The sequence below is a fragment of the Salvelinus fontinalis genome, chromosome 22 (genome assembly GCF_029448725.1).
Source record: "Salvelinus fontinalis isolate EN_2023a chromosome 22, ASM2944872v1, whole genome shotgun sequence".
Classification (NCBI taxonomy): Eukaryota; Metazoa; Chordata; class Actinopteri; order Salmoniformes; family Salmonidae; genus Salvelinus; species Salvelinus fontinalis.
Window position 1 is genome coordinate 42,363,320 of NC_074686.1, and position 25,538 is coordinate 42,388,857.

Here is a 25,538-nt window from a genome sequence, read left to right on the forward strand (position 1 = left end):
GCAGGTCTGCTTTGGCCTGGCTGGCCAACGGGAGCAGGTCTGCTTTGGCCTGGCTGGCCAACGGGAGCAGGTCGGCTTTGGCCTGGCTGGCCAACGGGAGCAGGTCGGCTTTGGCCTGGCTGGCCAACGGGAGCAGGTCGGCTTTGGCCTGGCTGGCCAACGGGAGCAGGTCGGCTTTGGCCTGGCTGGCCAACGGGAGCAGGTCGGCTTTGGCCTGGCTGGCCAACGGGAGCAGGTCGGCTTTGGCCTGTTCCGTCTGCCAGTTGATACTTTTAGCGGCTCTGCGGTTCTGACAGGAACAGATAGAAAGTAGAGAGACATTCTCAGCAGGAGATGTTGTAATGTTCTGCTAAGGAACCCTGAGTACAGCATAGTCTGATTTACTGTAGGCTAGCTAGCTTAACCATTCTGATTTACTGTAGGCTAGCTAGCCTAACCATTCTGATTTACCATAGGCTAGCTAGCTTAACCATTCTGATTTACCATAGGCTAGCTAGCTTAACCATTCTGATTTACCGTAGGCTAGCTAGCTTAACCATTCTGATTTACAGTAGGCTAGCTAGCTTAACCATTCTGATTTACCGTAGGCTAGCTAGCTTAACCATTCTGATTTACCGTAGGCTAGCTAGCTTAACCATTCTGATTTACTGTAGGCTAGCTAGCTTAACCATTCTGATTTACCGTAGGCTAGCTCCAGATCTGTTTGGCTGTACACTTCGCTCCAAATTAAAAAACAACGATTTTCTACTGTGAGTAAAAAGGATGTTTAAGTCTCTCTAGTCTGAAAATCCTACAACTATTCATTTGTTTGGCGCAACTTCAGTTCTATTGTAGTTTTGTCTGTGTGATTATTTTTGATCGTGGATTGGTCTTTCTCCAGTGCAATTACCCCCATACGACCAATGACATGATTGTCATCATTATAAAGCTGTAGGTTTTGTAGGTAACGTTCTCCTTGCGTCCACCGAATCCTGATTCGTCCGTCGGACTGACAAATGGTGAAGCGTGAGACATTACTCTTAAAGAGTCCAATGGCGGCGAGCTTCGTACCACTCCAGCCGGCGCTTGGCATTGCTCATGGTGATCTTAGGCTTGTGTGCGGCTGCTCGGCCATGGAAACCCATTTCATGAAGTTCCCGACGAACAGTTCTTGTGCTGACGTTGCTTCCAGAGGCAGTTTGGAACTCGGTAGTGAGTGTTGCAACTGAGGAAAGACTATTTTTTACGCACTTCAGCACTCGGTGATCCCGTTCTGTGAACTTGTGTGGCCAACCACTTCGCCGCTGAGCCGTTTTTTTTTTCTTCTCCTAGATGTTTCCACTTCACAATAACAACACAGTTGACGAACTGACCTTTTGGAAAGGTCACATCCTTTGACGGTGCCACGTTGAAAGTCACTGAGCTCTTCAGTAAGGCCATTCTACTGTCAATGTTTGTCTATGGAGATTGCATGGCTGTGTGCTGGATGCTGTACACCTGTCCGCAACGGGTGTGGCTGAAGAAGCCAAAACCATACATTTTTTTTAAGGGGTGTCCACATACTTTCGGAAATATAGTGTACATGAATCTAGAGATCCAGATCGCAGCTGGTTTAAATCACTAGTATATAAAATGGTGTTTCTTAATACCGACAAATCAAACATGACATGTACGCAAAACGATGAATGTGATCATCCTGATGTGCACACTTTATTCTCTGGACTTGAATATTCTTATTGTGGTGATGCTGCTGCTTTGATGGTAAAGGTCTAGTAGAGGACACTGGCTTCTACCAAACATCATCTAGCCTGGTTTGGTTCTCGTTTTGTTCCCAAGCCTGAAATCTCTCTTCCCATAGCCTGGTCCCAGACCGGTTTTCTGTTGTCTGTTGTCCTGCCAAAATGACTATAAGGTGTTGGCTTGGCTCCATCACAAACCGATCAGACAACAGTCTCTCTGTTCCATCTTTTCTCATTCTTCTTCTCTGGTTTTGGGAGCAGCATAGAGTACATACCAACACATTCCATGCTGTCTGTCAGTTGGTTGTCTCTCAAAAAGCTGTTGAATATTTTTTTTTTTTAATTCTAATAATGTGTATACCAGATTTAAGTCTTCACTATTTCTAAGAATGGGGCCTTCTCCTTCCTGAATTTAGCAATAATGTTTTGAAAAAGTGTGCAGAAATGTGATGACGGGACTATATTGATATTAACGGGCAGAATCATACAACATTCCCTGAGTTGTCTGAGTTACCTCTCCAACTCCATTGGCGTTAGCCTGGCTCCCAGATCTGTTTGTGCGGTCTTGCCAACACCAATGTAGCCTGGCTCCCAGATCTGTTTGTGCGGTCTTGCCAACACCAATGTAGCCTGGCTCCCAGATCTGTTTGTGCGGTCTTGCCAACACCAATGTAGCCTGGCTCCCAGATCTGTTTGTGCGGTCTTGCCAACACCAATGTAGCCTGGCTCCCAGATCTGTTTGTGCTTTTACCTACTTCATGCTATCATTCAAGCCAAGATGAGAAGTGGCACGGTGGCACAAACAGACTGGTACCCAGGCTACATTGGTGTTGGCAAGACCGCACAAGCAGATCTGGGATCCAGGCTAACAACCTGCCTTGTACTTCCTGCTGTCTTAACACGTAAAGCTGCCTAACACGTCGTCATAGACGGACCGACGCTACATAGTTAGTAGAGGTGCCATCTCTAGTCACTGAGCCTGGGGACGAGGTGTCATCTCTAGTCACTGAGCCTGGGGACGAGGTGTCATCTCTAGTCACTGAGCCTGGGGACGAGGTGTCATCTCTAGTCACTGAGCCTGGGGACGAGGTGTCATCTCTAGTCACTGAGCCTGGGGACGAGGTGTCATCTCTAGTCACTGAGCCTGGGGACGAGGTGTCATCTCTAGTCACTGAGCCTGGGGACGAGGTGTCATCTCTAGTCACTGAGCCTGGGGACGAGGTTAGTAGAGGTGTCATCTCTAGTCACTGAGCCTGGTGACGAGGTGTTCATCTCTAGTCACTGAGCCTGGGGACGAGGTGTCATCTCTAGTCACTGAGCCTGGGGACGAGGTTAGTAGAGGTGTCATCTCTAGTCACTGAGCCTGGGGACGAGGTGTCATCTCTAGTCACTGAGCCTGGGGACGAGGTTAGTAGAGGTGTCATCTCTAGTCACTGAGCCTGGGGACGAGGTGTCATCTCTAGTCACTGAGCCTGGGGACGAGGTGTCATCTCTAGTCACTGAGCCTGGGGACGAGGTGTCATCTCTAGTCACTGAGCCTGGGGACGAGGTGTCATCTCTAGTCACTGAGCCTGGGGACGAGGTGTCATCTCTAGTCACTGAGCCTGGGGACGAGGTGTCATCTCTAGTCACTGAGCCTGGGGACGAGGTGTCATCTCTAGTCACTGAGCCTGGGGACGAGGTGTCATCTCTAGTCACTGAGCCTGGGGACGAGGTGTCATCTCTAGTCACTGAGCCTGGGGACGAGGTGTCATCTCTAGTCACTGAGCCTGGGGACGAGGTTAGTAGAGGTGTCATCTCTAGTCACTGAGCCTGGGGACGTGGTGTCATCTCTAGTCACTGAGCCTGGGGACGAGGTGTCATCTCTAGTCACTGAGCCTGGGGACGAGGTGTCATCTCTAGTCACTGAGCCTGGGGACGAGGTGTCATCTCTAGTCACTGAGCCTGGGGACGAGGTGTCATCTCTAGTCACTGAGCCTGGGGACGAGGTGTCATCTCTAGTCACTGAGCCTGGAGACGAGGTGTCATCTCTAGTCACTGAGCCTGGGGACGAGGTGTCATCTCTAGTCACTGAGCCTGGGGACGAGGTGTCATCTCTAGTCACTGAGTCTGGGGACGAGGTGTCATCTCTAGTCACTGAGCCTGGGGACGAGGTTAGTAGAGGTGTCATCTCTAGTCACTGAGCCTGGGGACGAGGTGTCATCTCTAGTCACTGAGCCTGGGGACGAGGTGTCATCTCTAGTCACTGAGCCTGGAGACGAGGTGTCATCTCTAGTCACTGAGCCTGGGGACGAGGTGTCATCTCTAGTCACTGAGCCTGGGGACGAGGTGTCATCTCTAGTCACTGAGCCTGGGGACGAGGTGTCATCTCTAGTCACTGAGCCTGGGGACGAGGTGTCATCTCTAGTCACTGAGCCTGGGGACGAGGTGTCATCTCTAGTCACTGAGCCTGGAGACGAGGTGTCATCTCTAGTCACTGAGCCTGGGGACGAGGTGTCATCTCTAGTCACTGAGCCTGGGGACGAGGTGTCATCTCTAGTCACTGAGTCTGGGGACGAGGTGTCATCTCTAGTCACTGAGCCTGGGGACGAGGTTAGTAGAGGTGTCATCTCTAGTCACTGAGCCTGGGGACGAGGTGTCATCTCTAGTCACTGAGCCTGGGGACGAGGTGTCATCTCTAGTCACTGAGCCTGGGGACGAGGTGTCATCTCTAGTCACTGAGCCTGGAGACGAGGTGTCATCTCTAGTCACTGAGCCTGGGGACGAGGTGTCATCTCTAGTCACTGAGCCTGGGGACGAGGTGTCATCTCTAGTCACTGAGCCTGGGGACGAGGTGTCATCTCTAGTCACTGAGTCTGGTGACGAGGTGTCATCTCTAGTCACTGAGCCTGGGGACGAGGTGTCATCTCTAGTCACTGAGTCTGGGGACGAGGTGTCATCTCTAGTCACTGAGCCTGGGGACGAGGTGTCATCTCTAGTCACTGAGCCTGGGGACGAGGTGTCATCTCTAGTCACTGAGCCTGGGGACGAGGTGTCATCTCTAGTCACTGAGCCTGGGGACGAGGTGTCATCTCTAGTCACTGAGCCTGGGGACGAGGTGTCATCTCTAGTCACTGAGCCTGGGGACGAGGTGTCATCTCTAGTCACTGAGCCTGGGGACGAGGTGTCATCTCTAGTCACTGAGCCTGGGGACGAGGTGTCATCTCTAGTCACTGAGCCTGGGGACGAGGTGTCATCTCTAGTCACTGAGCCTGGGGACGAGGTGTCATCTCTAGTCACTGAGTCTGGGGACGAGGTGTCATCTCTAGTCACTGAGCCTGGGGACGAGGTGTCATCTCTAGTCACTGAGCCTGGGGACGAGGTGTCATCTCTAGTCACTGAGCCTGGGGACGAGGTGTCATCTCTAGTCACTGAGCCTGGGGACGAGGTGTCATCTCTAGTCACTGAGCCTGGGGACGAGGTGTCATCTCTAGTCACTGAGCCTGGGGACGAGGTGTCATCTCTAGTCACTGAGCCTGGGGACGAGGTGTCATCTCTAGTCACTGAGCCTGGGGACGAGGTGTCATCTCTAGTCACTGAGCCTGGGGACGAGGTGTCATCTCTAGTCACTGAGCCTGGGGACGAGGTGTCATCTCTAGTCACTGAGCCTGGAGACGAGGTGTCATCTCTAGTCACTGAGCCTGGGGACGAGGTGTCATCTCTAGTCACTGAGCCTGGGGACGAGGTGTCATCTCTAGTCACTGAGTCTGGGGACGAGGTGTCATCTCTAGTCACTGAGCCTGGGGACGAGGTGTCATCTCTAGTCACTGAGTCTGGGGACGAGGTGTCATCTCTAGTCACTGAGCCTGGGGACGAGGTGTCATCTCTAGTCACTGAGTCTGGGGACGAGGTGTCATCTCTAGTCACTGAGCCTGGGGACGAGGTGTCATCTCTAGTCACTGAGCCTGGGGACGAGGTTAGTAGAGGTGTTCATCTCTAGTCACTGAGCCTGGGGACGAGGTGTCATCTCTAGTCACTGAGCCTGGGGACGAGGTGTCATCTCTAGTCACTGAGCCTGGGGACGAGGTTAGTAGAGGTGTTCATCTCTAGTCACTGAGTCTGGGGACGAGGTGTCATCTCTAGTCACTGAGCCTGGGGACGAGGTGTCATCTCTAGTCACTGAGTCTGGGGACGAGGTGTCATCTCTAGTCACTGAGTCTGGGGACGAGGTTAGTAGAGGTGTCATCTCTAGTCACTGAGTCTGGGGACGAGGTTAGTAGAGGTGTCATCTCTAGTCACTGAGCCTGGGGACGAGGTGTCATCTCTAGTCACTGAGTCTGGGGACGAGGTGTCATCTCTAGTCACTGAGTCTGGGGACGAGGTGTCATCTCTAGTCACTGAGCCTGGGGACGAGGTGTCATCTCTAGTCACTGAGCCTGGGGACGAGGTGTCATCTCTAGTCACTGAGCCTGGGGACGAGGTGTCATCTCTAGTCACTGAGCCTGGAGACGAGGTGTCATCTCTAGTCACTGAGCCTGGGGACGAGGTGTCATCTCTAGTCACTGAGCCTGGGGACGAGGTGTCATCTCTAGTCACTGAGCCTGGGGACGAGGTGTCATCTCTAGTCACTGAGCCTGGGGACGAGGTGTCATCTCTAGTCACTGAGCCTGGGGACGAGGTGTCATCTCTAGTCACTGAGCCTGGGGACGAGGTGTCATCTCTAGTCACTGAGCCTGGGGACGAGGTGTCATCTCTAGTCACTGAGCCTGGGGACGAGGTGTCATCTCTAGTCACTGAGCCTGGGGACGAGGTGTCATCTCTAGTCACTGAGCCTGGGGACGAGGTGTCATCTCTAGTCACTGAGCCTGGGGACGAGGTGTCATCTCTAGTCACTGAGCCTGGGGACGAGGTGTCATCTCTAGTCACTGAGCCTGGGGACGAGGTGTCATCTCTAGTCACTGAGCCTGGGGACGAGGTTAGTAGAGGTGTCATCTCTAGTCACTGAGTCTGGGGACGAGGTGTCATCTCTAGTCACTGAGTCTGGGGACGAGGTGTCATCTCTAGTCACTGAGCCTGGGGACGAGGTGTCATCTCTAGTCACTGAGCCTGGGGACGAGGTTAGTAGAGGTGTCATCTCTAGTCACTGAGTCTGGGGACGAGGTTAGTAGAGGTGTTATGCAATCATGAAGCGGGTTTTACCTCCATCAAAAGCTTTGGTTTCTGATCATCTGTTGGCTCTACTTAACATAGACGCATGTTATTTAACCGTGGATTTGTACAGGAAGTCTTCCGTAGACCTACCAAGTCTTAGCCTGGCCCCAGATCTGTTTCTACTGTTTAGCCAACTCCTAAATAGTGTTTGAAATGACAATGACCATAAGAGTTGGATATACAAAGCCCTACTCTGTGAGCTAACTGGAGTCTGGTGAAGTAGCCTCTAGATCAGAGGTGGGCAAACTTTTTGGCTCGAGGGCCACATCGGGATTTAGAAATTCAACAGAGGGATGCAATTTTTTGGGGAGGCCAATTGCTTGTTAAAATCAATTTGCGGCGGCCTCCAGAGTGGCACAGCGGTCTAAGGCGTCATTATAGAGCCAGGTTCGATCCCAGGCTGTGTCATAGTTGGCCGTGACTGGGAGACCCATGAGGCGGCGCACAATTGGCCCAGCGACGTCCGGGTTTGGAGAGGGTTTGGCAGGCCGAGATTTCCTTGTCCCATCGCGCTCTAGCGACTCCTGTGGCGGGCCGGGCGCAGTGCATGCTGACACCGTCGCCAGGTGTACAGTGTTTCCTCTGACACATTGGTGCGGCTGGCTTCCGAGTTAAGTGGGCAGTGTGTCAAGAAGCGGTGAGGCTTGGCCGGGGCCGGGTTTCGCAGGACGCACGGCTCTCGACCTTCGCCTCTGCCGACTCCGTACGGGAGTTGCAGCGATGGGACAAGACTATAACTATCAATTTGGATACCAACGAAATTGAGTAATCAGATGCTGGGTAAGTTTATAATTTTTGCCAACTAATGGTTAAGGTTAGGATTGCGGGAGGGGAAGTTGATCCTAGATCTGTACCTAAGAGAAACTTGGTTTCTTGATTTAACAGCACATTGGAACACAGCCTGGTCTCATAGACCTGGCGTAACATAGTAAAAGTAAATCCACGGATACTAATTAGTATGATATGTTACGTTTGGTTACATGAGACAGATGGTTGCTGAAGGTAAAAACTAAAGTAGGGTGGTCGGTGGACGTTTAAAGCGAACGTCTTGTAAACGTTGCGACTCTGCAACTACTTAACATGTTAGCTAACCTTTCCCCTAATCTTAACATGTTAGCTAACCTTTCCCCTAATCTAAACATGTTAGCTAACCTTTCCCCTAATCTTAACATGTTAGCTAACCTTTCCCCTAATCTTAACATGTTAGCTAACCTTTCCCCTCATCTTAACATGTTCGCTAACCTTTCCCCTCATCTTAACATGTTAGCTAACCTTTCCCCTCATCTTAACATGTTCGCTAACCTTTCCCCTAATCTTAACATGTTAGCTAACCTTTCCCCTAATCTAAACATGTTAGCTAACCTTTCCCCTAATCTAAACATGTTAGCTAACCTTTCCCCTAATCTAAACATGTTAGCTAACCTTTCCCCTAATCTTAACATGTTAGCTAACCTTTCCCCTAATCTTAACATGTTCGCTAACCTTTCCCCTAATCTTAACATGTTAGTTAACCCTTCCCCTTTAACGTAACTCCTAAACTAACTGTTAGCCATCTAACTAGAATCCGTAACATATCATACGTTTTTGCAAATTTGTAACATACAAAATGGGTGACGGACGTTCACAAAATGAATACGTTACGAAACATAACATATCATATCAAATGGAGTGTCTGGGATTTCCGTATAGAATATTAGGAAATGATCTGAGACCAGGTTATGGAACAAGGTACTAGACTACCTTCAGACCAGGGACTATGAAATCCTCCCCCCACCGTTATCAAGTGCATTACAAACCGACTCTATTTCATCATCCAGATAATGTCCGTGTATGAATTTATATTTATCGCGCTTGTTCAGTGTTATTTATTAAATGTAAAAAAAACTTAACTGGCAACAAGTTAAAAAATATATATATTTTTTTTATAAATGCTGATTTGAAATATTTTGCAAAATCACTAAGGATCGAGGTTTATGTGTACTTGTGTTAATATTGGCAACTACTGCACCGAGCTAAATGATACATTTACATTCAGGGACGAGTTGGTTCATCTTGACCCTCCGCTGTTAGTTACTGATTGACTGGGGACCTGATATGAGTGATGTTTTGTAACAAAGATCCTTGCTGTCTTTTTTTCAAACCGATTTATCAACTACAGTATGTACAGAGCTGAGCTTTGGGAACGTTACACGTGTCCGTTTTCACATGGAAAGCAAGTGGCATAGCGGTGTTAAGTAACTTTCACAGTATCTTTTAGAAGCCTGACTTCTGAACATACAGGTCAGCTTGACTGGAATGTAATGCCCCTAAACAGTGACCCAGATAAACATTCTATTACCAAATGGCACCCTATTCCCTACATAGTACACTACTTTTAACCAGAGCCCTGTGGGCCTTGGTCACAAGTAGTGCACTTTGACTGTTTGCATCCCAAATAGCACCCTATCTTCTACTATCGCCACGTTATCCCGTTATCTATGAGAACTTACTAACCCTACCCCTCCCTCTGGTTATTGTCCCCACGTAGTACTGCCTGACTGTCACTCACAGACTGTCACTCACAGACTGTCACTCACAGACTGTCACTCACAGACTGTCACTAAATCAATGACTTCCCCTCACTAGCTGCTGAGGATCAGTGACATCACAATGGCAGGGCTCTGTTCTAAATGACACCCTCTTTCCTATATATATATATATAGTGTACTACTTTTCAACAGGGCCCATAGGGCTATTAGTCAAAAGTATTGCACTACATAGGGAAAAAGGGTGCAATTTGGCATGTAGTGTATGTATGAGGACATTCAGTCCCCCAATGACAACCTCAGTCCACCCAGCCCTTCACAGCATCTCTCCACACACACAGACAGAGATCAATAAAAAAAGACTCCTGGTCTCAGTGTGGTGGACTACAGAGCTAAATAGGAATTGAGGGATGAGTCCCAAATGGGTACCCTAGTCACACACAGACACAGAGACAGACATATCAACCGATGACCAACAGGGACTGCTGTCACCTGATCGTTGAAGGAAATTGAGCATAGAAATGTCTGGTGATGATCACTTCCATTTATATACTGAACCAAAAAAATGTATGCAACATGTAAAGTGTTGGTCCCATGTTTCATGAGCTGAAATAAACGATCCCAGAAATGTTCCATACGCACAAAAAGCTTATTTCTCATCTAACATTTTCTGCATAAATTAGTTTACATCCCTGTTAGTGAGCATTTCTCCTTTGCCAAGATAATCCATCCACCTGACAGGTAAGGCATATCGAGAAGCTGATTAAACGGCATGATCATTACACAGGTGCACCTTGTGCTGGGAACAATAAAATGGCACTCTAAAATGTGCTGTTTTGTCACACAACACAATGCCACAGATGTCTCGAGATTTGAGGGAGCATGCAAATGGCAAGCTGACTGCAGGAATGTCCACCAGAGTGTTAAATTCTCTACCAGAAGTCACTTCCAACAATTTTTTGAGAATTTGACAGTACGTCCAACCGGCCTCACAACCTCAGACCACGTGTAACTACGCCAGCCTAGGACCTCCACATCCGGCTTCTAGACCTGTGGGATCGTCTGAAACCAGTCACCCGGACAGCTGATGAAACTGGGTTTGCAAAACCAAGGAATTTCTTCACAAACAGTCAGAAACTGTCTCAGGGAAGCTCGTCTGCTCGTCGTCCTCACCAGGGTCTTGACCTGACTGCAGTTCGGGGATTTAATGGACTTCGGTGAGGAGTGTATTCACGGATGAATCCCGGTTTTAACTGTACCGGGCAGATGGCATCGTGTGGGCGAGCGGTTTGCTGATGTCTACGTTTTGAACAGAGTACCCAATGGTGGTTGGGTTATGGTACGGGCAGGCTTAAGCTACGGACAATGAACACAACTGTATTTTATCGATGGCAATTTCAATGCACAGAGATACCGTGATGAGATCCTGAGGCCCATTGTCATGCCATTCATCTGCCACCATCACCTCATGTTCCAGCATGATAATGTACGGCCCCATGTCGCTAGGATCTGTACACAATTCCTGAAACCTGAACATTTTCCGGTTCTTCCATGGCCTGCATACTCACCCATTTGAGCATGTTTGGGATGCTCTGGATCGACGTATACGAAAGTGTTCCAGTTCCCACCAATATCCAGCAACTTGGCACAGCCATTGAAGAGGAGTGGGGACAACATTCCACAGGCCACAATCAACAGCCTGATCAACTCTATGTGAAGGAGATGTGTCGCGCTGCATGAGGCTAAATGGTGGTCACACCAGATACTGACTGGTTCTCTGATCCATTCCCCCTACCTTATGCATCTGTTGGTCACAGATACCTTATCTGTATTCCCAGTCATGTGAAATCCATAGATTAGGGGTTAATTAATTTATTTCAATTGACTGATTTCCTCATATGAACTGTAGAATCTGTGAAAATGTTGCAGGTTGTGTTTTATATTGTTTGTGCAGTGTAGGTTAGTTAGCATGTAATGCTACCTCTAGTCAATTTAGATACGTGAGTTCATGGGTTACAATCAATCTCGCCAGAATACCAGTAAGCACCTAGGTCAGATGTATATATGTGTGTGTATATATATATATATCTATATGTTTGTGTGTGTGTCCACTTAGGTTGAAGTCATTAAAACTAATTTTTCAACCACTCCACAAATTTCTTGTTAAACTATAGTTTTGGCAAGTCGGTTGTGTCATGCACAAAGTAGATGTCCTAAGTCATTTTTCCAACAATTGTTTACAGACAGATTATTTCACTGTATCACAATTCCAGTGGGTCAGAAGTTTACATACACTAAGTTGACAGTGCCTGTAAACAGCTTGGAAAATTCCAGAAAATGATGTCATGGCTTTAGAAGCTTCTGATAGGCTAATTGACATCATTTGAGTCAATTGGAAGTGTACCTGTGGATGTATTTCAAGGCCTACCTTCAAACTCAATGCCTCTTTGCTTGACATCATGGGAAAATCAAAAGAAATCAGCCAAGACCTCAGAAAAAAAGCCAGACTACAGTTTGCAACTGCATATGGGGTCAAAGATCTTACTTTTTGGAGAAATGTCCTCTGGTCTGATGAAACTGTTTGGCCATAATGACCATCGTTATGTTTGGAGGAAAAAGGGGGATGGTTGCAAGCCGAAGAACACCATCCCAACCGTGAAGCACGGGGGTGGCAGCATCATGTTGTAGGGTGCTTTGCTGCAGGAGGGACCGGTGCACTTCACAAAATAGATGGCATCACGAGGTACGAAAATGATGTGGATATATTGAAGCAAGATCTCAAGACATCAGTCAGGATGTTAAAGCTTGGTCGCAAATGGGTCTTCCAAATGGACAATGACCCCAAGCATACTTCCAAAGTTGTGGCAAAATGGCTTAAGGACAACAAAGTCAAGGTATTGGAGTGGCCATCACAAAGCCCTGACCTCAATCCTATAGAAAATTTGTGGGCAGGACTGAAAAAGTGTGTGCGAGCAAGGACCTGACTCAGTCACACCAGCTCTGTCAGGAGGAATGGGCCAAAATTCACCCAACTTATTGTGGGAAGGTTGTGGAAGGCTACCTGAAACGTTTGACCCAAGTTCAACAATTTAAAGGCAATGCTACCAAATACTAATTGAGTGTATGTAAACTTCTGACCCACTGGGAATGTGATGAAAGAAATTAAAGCTGAAATAGAATAACAATAGAGATAATTATTTGACATTTCACATTCTTAAAATAAAGTGGTGATCCTAACTGACCTAAGACAGGGAACTTTTACTACAAGTTTAAATGTATTTGGCTAAAGTGTATGTAAACTTCCGACATAACTGTATGTATGTATGTATCTATATAGGTTATAATAAATAAATATACACACGTTATAATATATCTATATATATATAGAATAACATATATAGATATAGAGTAGCATATAGATGTATTAACATATATTATAACACAGATAAGATCCATTATAACAGAAGTATTAACATATCTCATAACATATAGATGTATTAACAGATATATCATAACGCATAACATATAGATATTAATACATATATATTAGAACATAGATGTATTAACAGATATATCATAACACATATTATAACAAATAGATATTAATACATATATATTAGAACATATAGATGTATTAACAGATATATCATAACACATATAACAAATAGATATTAATACATATATATTATAACATATAGATGTATTAACAGATATATCATAACACATATTATAACAAATAGATATTAATACATATATATTATAACATATAGATGTATTAACACATATATCATAACACATATTATAACAAATAGATATTAATACATATATATTATACCATATAGATATATTATATTATAACATATTGTATTATAACATAGATATTAATACATATATATTATAACATATAGATATATTATATTATAACATAGATGTAAATACATATAGATATTAATACATATATATTATAACATATTAACAGATATATCATAACATATAGATATTAATACATATATATTATAACTTATAGATGTGTTAACATAAACTCAGCAAAAAAAAGAAATGTCCCTTTTTCAGGACCCTGTAGTTCAAAGATAAATCGTAAAAATCCAAATAACTTCACAGATCTTCATTGTAAAGGGTTTAAACACTGTTTCCCATGCTTGTTCAATGAACCATAAACAACTAATGAACATGCACCTGTGGAACGGTCGTTAAGACACTAACAGTTTACAGACGGTAGGCAATTAAAGTCACAGTTATGACAAATTAGGACACTAAAAGAGGCCGTTCTACTGACCCTGAAAAACACCAAAAGAAAGATGCCCAGGGTCCCTGCTCATCTGGCTGAACGTGCCTTAGGCATGCTGCAAGGAGGCATGAGGACTACAGATGTGGCCAGGGTAATAAATTGCAATGTCCATACTGTGTGACGCCTAAGACAGCGCAACAGGGAGACAGGATGGACAGCTGATCGTCCTCGCAGTGGCAGACCACGTGGAACAACACCTGCATAGGATTGGTACATTTGAACATCACACCTGCGGGACAGGTACAGGATGGCAACAACTTCCAAAGTTACACCAGGAACGCACAATCCCTCCATCAGTGCTCAGACTGTCCACAATAGGCTGAAGGAGGCTGGACTGAGGGCTTGTAGGCCTGTTGTAAGGCAGGTCCTCACCAGACATCACCGGCAACAACGTCACCTATGGGCACAAACCCACCGTCGCTGGACCAGATAGGAGTGGCAAGTTGTGCCCGGATTTCAATCCCATTGGGCACGTCTGGGACCTGTTCGACCGGAGGGTGAGGGCTAGGGCCATTCCCCCAGAAATGTCCGGGAACTTGCAGGTGCCTTGGTGGAAGAGTGGGGTAACCCCCCACAGCAAGAACAGGCAAATCTGGTGCAGTCCATGAGGAGGAGGATGCACTGCAGTACTTAATGCAGCTGGTGGCCACACCAGATACTGACTGTTACTTTTGATTTGGACCCCCCCTTTGTTCAGGGACACATTATCCAATTTCAGTTAGTCACATGTCTATGGAACTTGTTCAGTTTATGTCTCAGTTGTTGAATATTGTTATGTTCATACAAATATTTACACATGTTAATTATGATTGCTGAAAATAAACGCAGTTGACAGTGAGGAAGTTCCTTTTTTTAGCTGAGTTTAGTTAGATAAAGGATGATTGACATAACATTAAAACAGTTCTCAAGGCCTGAAAACATCGGACAAACTTTATTGGAGTGAACTCTCACAAATAACTTTAACCACAAACAGACTGTGGGGTAAAATACTATTGGCAACACACTGGATAGTATGCGAATAGTTTCGTACAAGAGAAAGGGGAACTAATAACAATTGGACTGATATGAGCTAGCTAGCTAGATTTCCATTTCCCCGGTCATTTTCAGCAAGGCAACGTTAGCTTTGAGCCACGGTGTTATCGACTCCTGTAACGAACCCATCACAGAGAAGAGTCCTCGTTTCTTCTGAAGTCGACAAGGACCTGGAAATATTTCTCATTGTTTCTCTATTTCATAGCGATGCTTATATCTTGTTAGAAGCGACGCAAAGGCATTTTAGTTGAGTGTTGTTGTTGTTGTTGAAGCTCTGACACCACTCAGAGCTGTGTGAGAGTCTAAATAGTCCGGGTTGACGCAAAGATCTGTCCCGTTAATAAATATGTATAAATATGTAGAATACGTGAATATGTAGAAAATGAACACGAACTCCTTCAATATATATGACACTTTCATATGCAAGTAAAATAATGCATCATCATGCCCAATAAATATGAAATCAAAGCGGAACCTTGTTAAACTGTATGATACCCGGAAGATTTAGCTATCAGAACGGTTTCCTGTTTGGAGGAAAATCTACTTGTATCAAGTTGACATTGAACACGTTCAGCATTAAACATGGTTTCTCTGTCTTTAAACTCGTTAAAAACAATTATGCGGGCGATGGTGGACAGTCCGGGATTTGATCGAGTTTTAAGTAAGGTATGTCACAGTAAAACAAATTATATTTTACGAGTTACTGTACAAGAGACGCGTACTGAAAGCACCCCTTTACCTACCTTGCCAGGCTTGTTGTGTATGTGGAAAAACAAGTGTTTTCACGACACCCCTTACATTTGATCTCGTTACCTAGAGTGAATCTCAATTGTATTTTCTTGATTTCTCACGTCCTCCCTCGTGTCCTTCTCGATGCACATTGGAGCAGAATATCTGAGGTTCCTCCCAATGCATTTTGAGGAGGAACGTAGAGGACACAAGGAAATACAATTGAGAATTACCCCTAGTCTTGCAACTCTGATATAGTACAGCGCCCTCTTCTTTAATTGATCCAAGGGATAATTAATGACTGGTTGTCTGTTCCTCAGGTGGACATTGTAACAGCCAGCCCAGGGAAAGTGGTGTGTGAGTTTAAAGTGGAAGAGGAGCACACAAACCGAGGGGGCACCCTTCACGGGGGTCTGACAGCAACACTGGTCGACGTTATCTCCACCACTGCCATCATGTACACGGAACGGGGGGCACCCGGTGTCAGCGTGGACATGAACATCACGTGAGTTTTATAGTTAAATTACAGTAGCTAGGTGATAAATGGGGAATATAGCCTGGTCTCAGAGCTATTTGTGTGGTTTGGTATGAATAGCACAAAGACTGGTACCCAGGCTTGATAATATACTTGTAGAATTAACAGAATGCATGTGCTCTATGTAGAGCTGTTTTGGTTTTCTAGTCTTGGGCTGAGCCCGAACTCTAGGTCTCTACAAGTCACACACTGTAATAGGTGAAGGAGTAGAGAGTAACCCGTTGTCATAATACTGAAAAGGAACATCTCACTGTCTGAAAATAGCACTCTAGGGCTCTGGTCTAAAGTGCACAAAAAGGGTTCCATTTAGGACACATCCACTGAATGGAACAACTGTTTTACCGACAGGTACATGAATGCTGCCAAGATAGGTGAGGACGTGCTGATCACAGCCACGGTGTTGAAGCAAGGACGGACCCTGGCATTCGCTACTGTAGACCTCACTAGCAAAGCCTCTGGGAAACTCATCGCACAAGGAAGACACACAAAGCACCTTGGGAGTTAGATCAGCTGCTCGGTGTGGGGTGATGTTGCCCCCACAACACAGGTCTTGGGTCAGTTTAGCATTCCCCCCCCACCACTAATGTTTAAGATTGGGGGAGGGAAAGCTGAACACCCCCCCCATCAGCAAATTGTGAATGATCATACTGCTGCTGTGACACGGTCCAGCAGAAAGTCTGTGGGTGAAGAAACATGACTATTGTGATACTGTGTCAGTAAATTGTTTTTCACCCCACAACTGACTTGCTAAATATATATATATATTTTTTTGCATGTCATTCTGCTGTAAATATATACTTTGTGTACACACAATAAAAACACACCAGGAAATACTTTCAAATGTTACATTGTATTGGGATTTGTTCAGCCGTGTTGATTTCTAGATGCATAAAAAAAAAGAATAAACTGAAATGACCCACCTTTAAATCCAACATATTGAATCAACAAAGAAAACCCTCAATTAAAATGTACTGACTGATTTGTGCCTTATTTTACCCCAGCAAAGCAACAAAACAAAACAAAAAAACACCCCCATTTTACAAGCACTGCAACAATTAGTACTCTTTAGGATACTTGTCTACCAAATTAAAGGAACAGACATGTAACAAACCCATTAAATTTCAACTCAACCTGTTCCATTGTTAGGTACATTAATTCTTCCATATACACACACCCACCCATGCCGACCCACACCGAGAACAAACTAAAACAGATTTCAGTAGCTTGAATGGCGTGCATGGTAACAACCTTTAAACCGGGTGTGTCGGGTCCGCACCACGCGGTTCACAATACTGTCCGTCAACTTCCTCCCATCAGTTCCCAACTATACTCCAGATATTACTAATGGTGCTCCTGGCATATTTCACAGGAAAAGCAAACGAACCCAGAGAAGAAAAAAAAAGCCAACATTAAACAAGGGCGTCTTAAAAAAGGGACAAATAAAAGATGTGAATACCTACACCAAATGATTTGACAAATACTCCTTCACCTTTTATCTTTGCTTTACAGGAGACGTTTGTACGCCACCTAGACTGACCCGTCACAGATTGTAGCTAGTCGTTCTAGAACAACACCACCCGAGTATTTCCTCTAACCCAGCTTTGAAATGACAGAAGCTTTTCCAATCTGTTATGACATGGGTTACAATGTGTCCAGCAGAGACAGAGGACCCCCTGTGAACGTCATAAAAAAAAAAAACCTGTGTGGCTTTGTTCCTGCTTGGTAGCAACATAAAGAGTTCCTTCAGTGACTGGACTGTGTCGTTGATTGTGCACCTCCAGGGGAATAACCAACCACTCAAAATCAATGTTCGTGCAGGTTCAAAATAAAATACAAGATGGATGGTGGAGAGAGGGTGGATAAAAGGGAGAACCAATCCAAAACTGGTAGGAGCAGAGCTAGGGGGAGGAAGCTTGGTAGGTAAGGGAAAAAACAAATATGGATTATTTTTTTAAATTAGCTTCAGGAAGATGGAAACCAACAAACAAGAGGAGATCCAAGCAGCAGTTCTATTCAATGGAAGGATGTGTGGTGGATGAGAGAGAGAGATCAACTTGCTTCAGTGGCTTGTGGGTTAATCTCCCTTGTGTTGTGGGCGGAAGCCATGGAAGCCGGCTGGCCCTAGTCGGGCATGTACGGGAGGAGATGATCTTCGATGTCGCCAACGCCCCAGCACGTTAGCTGGTCCTGGGGCAGGTACAGGCACAGGCTACACAACTTAAAAACTGTGGCCTTGGTTTTAGGAGTCTGACAGGGGAGAGAAGGGATGACAAGAGAAAACATGGTTGATAACGAGTGAGAGAAGGGGCGACAACAGGGGAGGGGCGACAACAGGGGAGGGGCGACAACAGGGGAGGGGAGGGGCGACAACAGGGGAGGGAAGGGGCGACAACAGGGGAGGGAAGGGGCGACAACAGGGGAGGGAAGGGGCGACAACAGGGGAGGGAAGGGGCGACAACAGGGGAGGGAAGGGGCGACAACAGGGGAGGGAAGGGGCGACAACAGGGGAGGGAAGGGGCGACAACAGGGGAGGGAAGGGGCGACAACAGGGGAGGGAAGGGGCGACAACAGGGGAGGGAAGGGGCGACAACAGGGGAGGGAAGGGGCGACAACAGGGGAGGGAAGGGGCGACAACAGGGGAGGGAAGGGGCGACAACAGGGGAGGGAAGGGGCGACAACAGGGGAGGGAAGGGGCGACAACAGGGGAGGGAAGGGGCGACAACAGGGGAGGGAAGGGGCGACAACAGGGGAGGGAAGGGGCGACAACAGGGGAGGGAAGGGGCGACAACAGGGGAGGGAAGGGGCGACAACAGGGGAGGGAAGGGGCGACAACAGGGGAGGGAAGGGGCGACAACAGGGGAGGGAAGGGGCGACAACAGGGGAGGGAAGGGGCGACAACAGGGGAGGGAAGGGGCGACAACAGGGGAGGGAAGGGGCGACAACAGGGGAGGGAAGGGGCGACAACAGGGGAGGGAAGGGGCGACAACAGGGGAGGGAAGGGGCGACAACAGGGGAGGGAAGGGGCGACAACAGGGGAGGGAAGGGGCGACAACAGGGGAGGGAAGGGGCGACAACAGGGGAGGGAAGGGGCGACAACAGGGGAGGGAAGGGGCGACAACAGGGGAGGGAAGGGGCGACAACAGGGGAGGGAAGGGGCGACAACAGGGGAGGGAAGGGGCGACAACAGGGGAGGGAAGGGGCGACAACAGGGGAGGGAAGGGGCGACAACAGGGGAGGGAAGGGGCGACAACAGGGGAGGGGCGACAACAGGGGAGGGAAGGGGCGACAACAGGGGAGGGGCGACAACAGGGGAGGGAAGGGGCGACAACAGGGGAGGGAAGGGCGAGACCATAGAATCTATTAATAATAATACATTTAATGTCACTAATATATGCTATTTCTTTGGGTTAGACTTTGTCCCATGACAGAGGACTGAATGATCCTTTAACACCTACGTGAGTGATCCAATTAGAGGTCTTAGCTTCCCCAAAACCATTGTGACTGGTGCAGCGGTGACAGGTTAGCATTGAGGACAGAAGGAATGTTAGGCACAATCAACAGGCCCGGAGCGTGGCAAGACAGGCCCGGAGCGTGGCAAGACAGGCCCGGAGCGTGGCAAGACAGGCCCGGAGCGTGGCAAGACAGGCCCGGAGCGTGGCAAGACAGGCCCGGAGCGTGGCAAGACAGGCCCGGAGCGTGGCAAGACAGGCCCGGAGCGTGGCAAGACAGGCCCGGAGCGTGGCAAGACAGGCCTGGAGCGTGGCAAGACAGGCCCGGAGCGTGGCAAGACAGGCCCGGAGCGTGGCAAGACAGGCCCGGAGCGTGGCAAGACAGGCCCGGAGCGTGGCAAGACAGGCCTGGAGCGTGGCAAGACAGGCCTGGTGCAAGGTTTGGTTTGGCAACATTGTCTGAATGATTTGCCTAATTGAAATCATTTCAATAGGCTCTTAGCTTCCCCAAAGTCACCGTGTTCCCGCACTAGGCCGAGTGGCAACACGTCACCGTGTTCCCGCACTACGCCGAGTGGCAACACGTCATCGTGTTCCTGCACTAGTGCTGTCGGTCCGTAAAGAGGAAGACGGACTGACCTGTAAGTGCTGTCGGTCCATAAAGAGGAAGACGGACTGACCTGTAAGTGCTGTCGGTCCATAAAGAGGGAGACGGACTGACCTGTAAGTGCTGTCGGTCCATAAAGAGGGAGACGGACTGACCTGTAAGTGCTGTCGTTTACGGACTGACCTGTAAGTGCTGTCGGTCCATAAAGAGGAAGACGGACTGACCTGTAAGCGCTGTCGTTTACGGACTGACCTGTAAGCGCTGTCGTTTACGGACTGACCTGTAAGCGCTGTCGCTTACGGACTGACCTGTAAGCGCTGTCGCTTACGGACTGACCTGTAAGCGCTGTCGCTTACGGACTGACCTGTAAGCGCTGTCGTTTACGGACTGACCTGTAAGCGCTGTCGTTTACGGACTGACCTGTAAGCGCTGTCGTTTACGGACTGACCTGTAAGCGCTGTCGTTTACGGACTGACCTGTAAGCGCTGTCGCTTACGGACTGACCTGTAAGCGCTGTCGTTTACGGACTGACCTGTAAGCGCTGTCGTTTACGGACTGACCTGTAAGCGCTGTCGTTTACGGACTGACCTGTAAGCGCTGTCGTTTACGGACTGACCTGTAAGCGCTGTCGTTTACGGACTGACCTGTAAGCGCTGTCGTTTACGGACTGACCTGTAAGCGCTGTCGTTTACGGACTGACCTGTAAGCGCTGTCGTTTACGGACTGACCTGTAAGCGCTGTCGTTTACGGACTGACCTGTAAGCGCTGTCGTTTACGGACTGACCTGTAAGCGCTGTCGTTTACGGACTGACCTGTAAGCGCTGTCGTTTACGGACTGACCTGTAAGCGCTGTCGTTTACGGACTGACCTGTAAGTGCTGTCGATCCATAAAGAGGAAGACGGACTGAGCTGGGTTATTCATGACCATTCCGGCCTTGTCCCTCCTGCCGACAGCATGTAACAACTGCTTCTCGTAGTCTCCATGATGAAACTCAAACTTGGCCTGTGGATAAACAAAAAAAAACATATTGGATACCACACTTAATAAAAATGGATAAACAGAGATACTACGTTCACCACGACTGGCCCTCAACGTAACAGCATAGAATACTCCTTGAATATGGGGCGGCAGCGTAGCCTAGTGGTTAGAGCGTTGGACTAATAACCGAAAGGTTAGAAGATTGAATCCACAAACCGACAAGGTAAAAATCTGTCGTTCTGCCCCTGAACAAGGCAGTTAACCCCACTGTTTCCCGGGAGGCCGTCATTGAAAATAAGAATGTGTTCTTAACTGACTTGCCTAGTTAAATAAAAGGTAAAATTTAAAAAAAACACTATATATATATATAACATTTGAATTCAGCGGCCTAGTGAATCGGAGGTGTGTAGCCACTTGGTGAAGGAAGCTAACTGTTTTAACCTGAACAGGCCTGAAGGGTTCTTCCTCGGCCCCCTTCCATCTGGAGAACAAGAGACAGACTATCTTCTCTATGTCGTTACGCGGCCACAGGATGAAGTCCATCTCCTGGGTGCATCCTATGACATCCTGCAACAACAGAGGAGCACAACAGTCAATAAACAGCCCCGTCACCTACCTACCTACACAGGGCTCTGGTCAAAAAGGAGTGCAGTGTCACTAGCTAAGTTCTCATCCAATTTAGCGACAGATTTCCATGTGAATTTTCAAACAATTTCCCCACCAGTGGTGTTTTTCCACCAAACTGACTTGTTGCTGATAAAAATCAAGTGTGCGATGACGTAGTGCACACAAAGTGGACTCCCCCCCATGTACCGAATTAAACTCTGAAGTTCATGTGTTCACATTTAACGATAATTCTCACAAACTGCTGTGTTAAATAGTAAACGTGCCTATTCTGGTCTTGGCATGTGCGCTCTAGCCAACAGTTCACAGAGGGTGGGTAGGCTAGTCTACATTTTGAGATAATTTATTTGTCAAACGGCAGTCTGGCGTCGATCCTCGCGTCGAAAGGGGCATCGAGCTCATCAACATGCACTTTCACCACCATGTGAAGTTGACCATAACTTATTTAATCTGTAGGCTAATAAACGGCATGGTTTCCCCGAGCAGGGTGGGACATGAACACCCGTCAGTAGTGTACAGACAGCCAGGTCACTGTCAGTGTCTACCCAAGGACAATAGACAATGTGGCAGGCTGGCTGAAACACAACAATGTGAGTCATGCTAGTAGAAATGAGGAACATTCATTGTTGACACTGTTGGATTCTGAGAATATGAAAATATACTTATTCATGTCACTGAGGGAGTGCTGAGGTTTAGAGGGTCTACACCAGAAGTTAATGGTTATAGGAGGAAGGTATATAGTGTGTGCAATTAAGCTTGGAATGTGTTGAGTGCAGGGAAGCGATTACATGCGGCAGGCATTGATAAGGGGAGAGAGCCATGTATTAGAGATGGAGGGGGGTTGAGGTCAGGTCACCTTAAGGGAGAAATAAAAGTTTTTTTTTATTTTATTTTTTTATAAATTTTATCCCCTTTTCTCCCCAATTTTCGTGGTATCCAATCGCTAGTAATTACTATCTTGTCTCATCGCTACAACTCCCGTACGGGCTCGGGAGAGACGAAGGTCGAAAGCCATGCATCCTCCGAAGCACAACCCAACCAAGCCGCACTGCTTCTTTAACACAGCGCGCCTCCAACCCGGAAGCCAGCCGCACCAATGTGTCGGAGGAAACACCGTGCACCTGGCCCCCTTGGTTAGCGCGCACTGCGCCCGGCCCGCCACAGGAGTCGCTGGAGCGCGATGAGACAAGGATATCCCTACCGGCCAAACCCTCCCTAACCCGGACGACGCTATCCCAATTGTGCGTCGCCCCACGGACCTCCCGGTCGCGGCCGGCTGCGAACCCAGAGACTCTGGTGGCGCAGTTAGCACTGCGATGCAGTGCCCTAGACCACTGTGCCACCCGGGAGGCCCTGAGAAATAAAAGTTTATGGCCCGTATCACTAGTGTCGTGCCTAGCAGTAAAGAACAATGTTTGTACAGATGTGTAGGAGGAAGGTTTACATATCAGTGCTTGTGTGAAAATGTTTGTCTAATGCAGCTGTATTGATCCTCTGGGAAGAATCAACTTGGTTAAGCTTTCATACTGTCCGTTGAGTTTTTAACTCTTGAGAAAGAGAACCTAACAACATGGAGGAAAGCCCAACTTTGCCCTTGGCGGTGTGTACGCACATGGTTTGGTAGGTTCGCCACCAAATGGAAGGAATTTGGGTTCTTGACTTACCCTGCGCATTGATTGGTAGCGTGGGGCGTGCAACTGCACAACATCTTTCTGCATCAGTTCCATGGAACTCTGGAGGGAATAGCTGGAATCCTGCACACCTTTCAGGATATTCTCTTCATAGTTGTTGGTCATCACCGGTAGGACTTCAGCTACCTCGAACAGGGCAGACTTCTTCTTCTGAAGGAGCAGAGAGGACAGGGAAGAGAATAACAACAACCGTGCAGACGACTTCTGCCATAGGAGTGAGCAGAAAGAGAGGAAATGGAAGAGACATTAAAGGGATACTTTGGTATTTTTGACAATGAGGCCCTTTATCTATTCTCCCCCCCCCCCAGAGTCAGATGAACTCGTGGATACCATTTTAAATTTCTCTGTGTCCAGTGTGAAGGAAGTTGAGGTAGTTTTTCACGAACCAATGCTAACTAGTGTTGCCTGAATTATACGTGCTAACGCAGGCAGAAACAAAATGGTCTCCACGAGTTAAAATGGGCCTCTGGGGAAGTAGGACCTCATTGCTTCCTCCATAATAGTCACCTTGTCCTTGAACACAAAGGCTATGTAGATCTTGAAGTCAAACTGGTCAGCCAAAGATTCCCTTTTCTTTCGGATCTGAGCACGGAGTCGATCTCTAGTTTGGTTTCTTCTCCAGGTTGGGTCCCCCATTATTAGATTTGGATGCTAGGTGTCTTCTCTATTACAGAATATTTTGACTATACTTTCGAGTTGTCTATGTGTAGCTAGTTAGCTACCTTTTACAGAGCGAGAAATCTAAATTATTCTACACTAGCTCTTTTGCAATAACTACCAACTTGAGGAAACGAATGAAATAGCAAGCTATGTCATTTTATTTATTTAAAATAGTTTATGCTCAGGAGGGAGGGGTTCTTAATCAATATTTAACTACATTTGTTTTATTAATTACTCAAGAAGCCATGTTGTGATTAAAAGTATGACATTTGAATACAGACCAAATTAACTTTAAATTCAACACATTTGCCTAGTGAAAACAAATTAGCAAATTAAAAATGAGGTACACCTTTTCCTTTAGGTTACTGACAACTACTAACAGAAAGGAGAGCCATTTCCAAAACCCACACTGACACTACTTCTCGCTAATGAAATAGGAGATTTACTACACAAACAAAAAAGCAGACAATTCTATTCGTGTCTTCTCAAACTCAAAGCTTCGTCCATGATTGACGCCGTTTGTTTGTGTGTATTTCTCGGCAGAGACCGCGTTATGAACGTGTTCCTGAATACCTGGGGGTATAGAAAACCATCATGGCAAGTAAATGTGGATGCCAGAAGACGATGGCACCAAGTTACAACATTGAAGTTGACAGAGTAGTTTGACATCTCCGGGTTTACTGCCATTGAACTGGCCCGCGGCCTTGTTTACTTCCGTTGTCGATACTCATAGTGACGGGACTATTTTAGTTGACTAGTTAACGTGAGCTAGCTAGGCTAAGCAGCATACACTTCAACACTAACTAGTTAGTGGGTCAACTAGCTAGCTACATCATTTTACTTCTTGGACGTAATTGAGGCCTATGTCGTGCGGGTTAGTTAGCTAACTAGCTGACAGTCATCTTTCGTTTTACATTTCCGCCGAGTTCTGTCTGGCTTGCTTGGTATTTAATGTCGAATGACTTGTCCGGTTGACTGGCTAGCTAACTGTTGTATCTCGAAATTTTAAATGACATTTTGCTTCAATATCATCATGGTGGTTAGGATTCCCGTCGAGAGAACCAACTAGATTTTATTTTACAGACAACAAACGTGTTTCAAAAAAAATCTCTTTCACCCGTTGAAGTCGAGGTACTAACTAGCTATCTGCGCTTGTTTTTCCTGCTTTTCTTCAGTCGTCACAACCACCAACTAACCTACATGCCATGTCAAGATAAATTGACAAACCAACTGAAATCCTCCGTTCTTTCAGAGGACACATGACGTGGGTTGTCTCCTGGTGGACCCATATTGAACGATGGTTTTAGTAAAACAGCTTTTTGTTCAGTTCCTTTAAGTATTCGTCCTGGTGTTGTCGGTGTGGTAGCTAGCAGCTCGTCGTTGAACAACCTACCCAAAATGGCTGACCGGCGTCAGACAGCCACACCAAAGATATGTTCTATCTGTGGCTACACCAGAGCGGAAGCGGAAGCGAGAGGCCCAACTCGGCG

General features: G+C 47.0%; 2 protein-coding genes across 2 annotated transcripts; one reads left to right on the forward strand and one right to left on the reverse strand.

Annotated features, from left to right (window-relative positions):
- The first annotated feature begins 13,614 nt into the window (after positions 1 to 13,614).
- acot13 (acyl-CoA thioesterase 13) lies at positions 13,615 to 17,472 on the forward strand. Its single transcript, XM_055877394.1, has 3 exons — positions 13,615 to 15,440; positions 15,824 to 16,008; positions 16,387 to 17,472. Exons 1-3 carry the CDS (start codon positions 15,357 to 15,359, stop codon positions 16,541 to 16,543), a joined length of 426 nt encoding a protein of 141 aa, XP_055733369.1. The 5' UTR covers positions 13,615 to 15,356; the 3' UTR covers positions 16,544 to 17,472.
- Positions 16,870 to 25,463, reverse strand: c22h6orf62 (chromosome 22 C6orf62 homolog). The gene is made up of 5 exons (XM_055877393.1): positions 23,896 to 25,463; positions 23,362 to 23,538; positions 21,515 to 21,640; positions 20,963 to 21,097; positions 16,870 to 18,285 (listed from the first exon to the last, which is right to left on the reverse strand). The coding sequence occupies exons 1-5, from the start codon at positions 24,022 to 24,024 to the stop codon at positions 18,160 to 18,162; spliced, it is 693 nt and encodes a 230-aa protein (XP_055733368.1). The 5' UTR covers positions 24,025 to 25,463; the 3' UTR covers positions 16,870 to 18,159.
- Between the last annotated feature and the right edge of the window lie 75 nt (positions 25,464 to 25,538).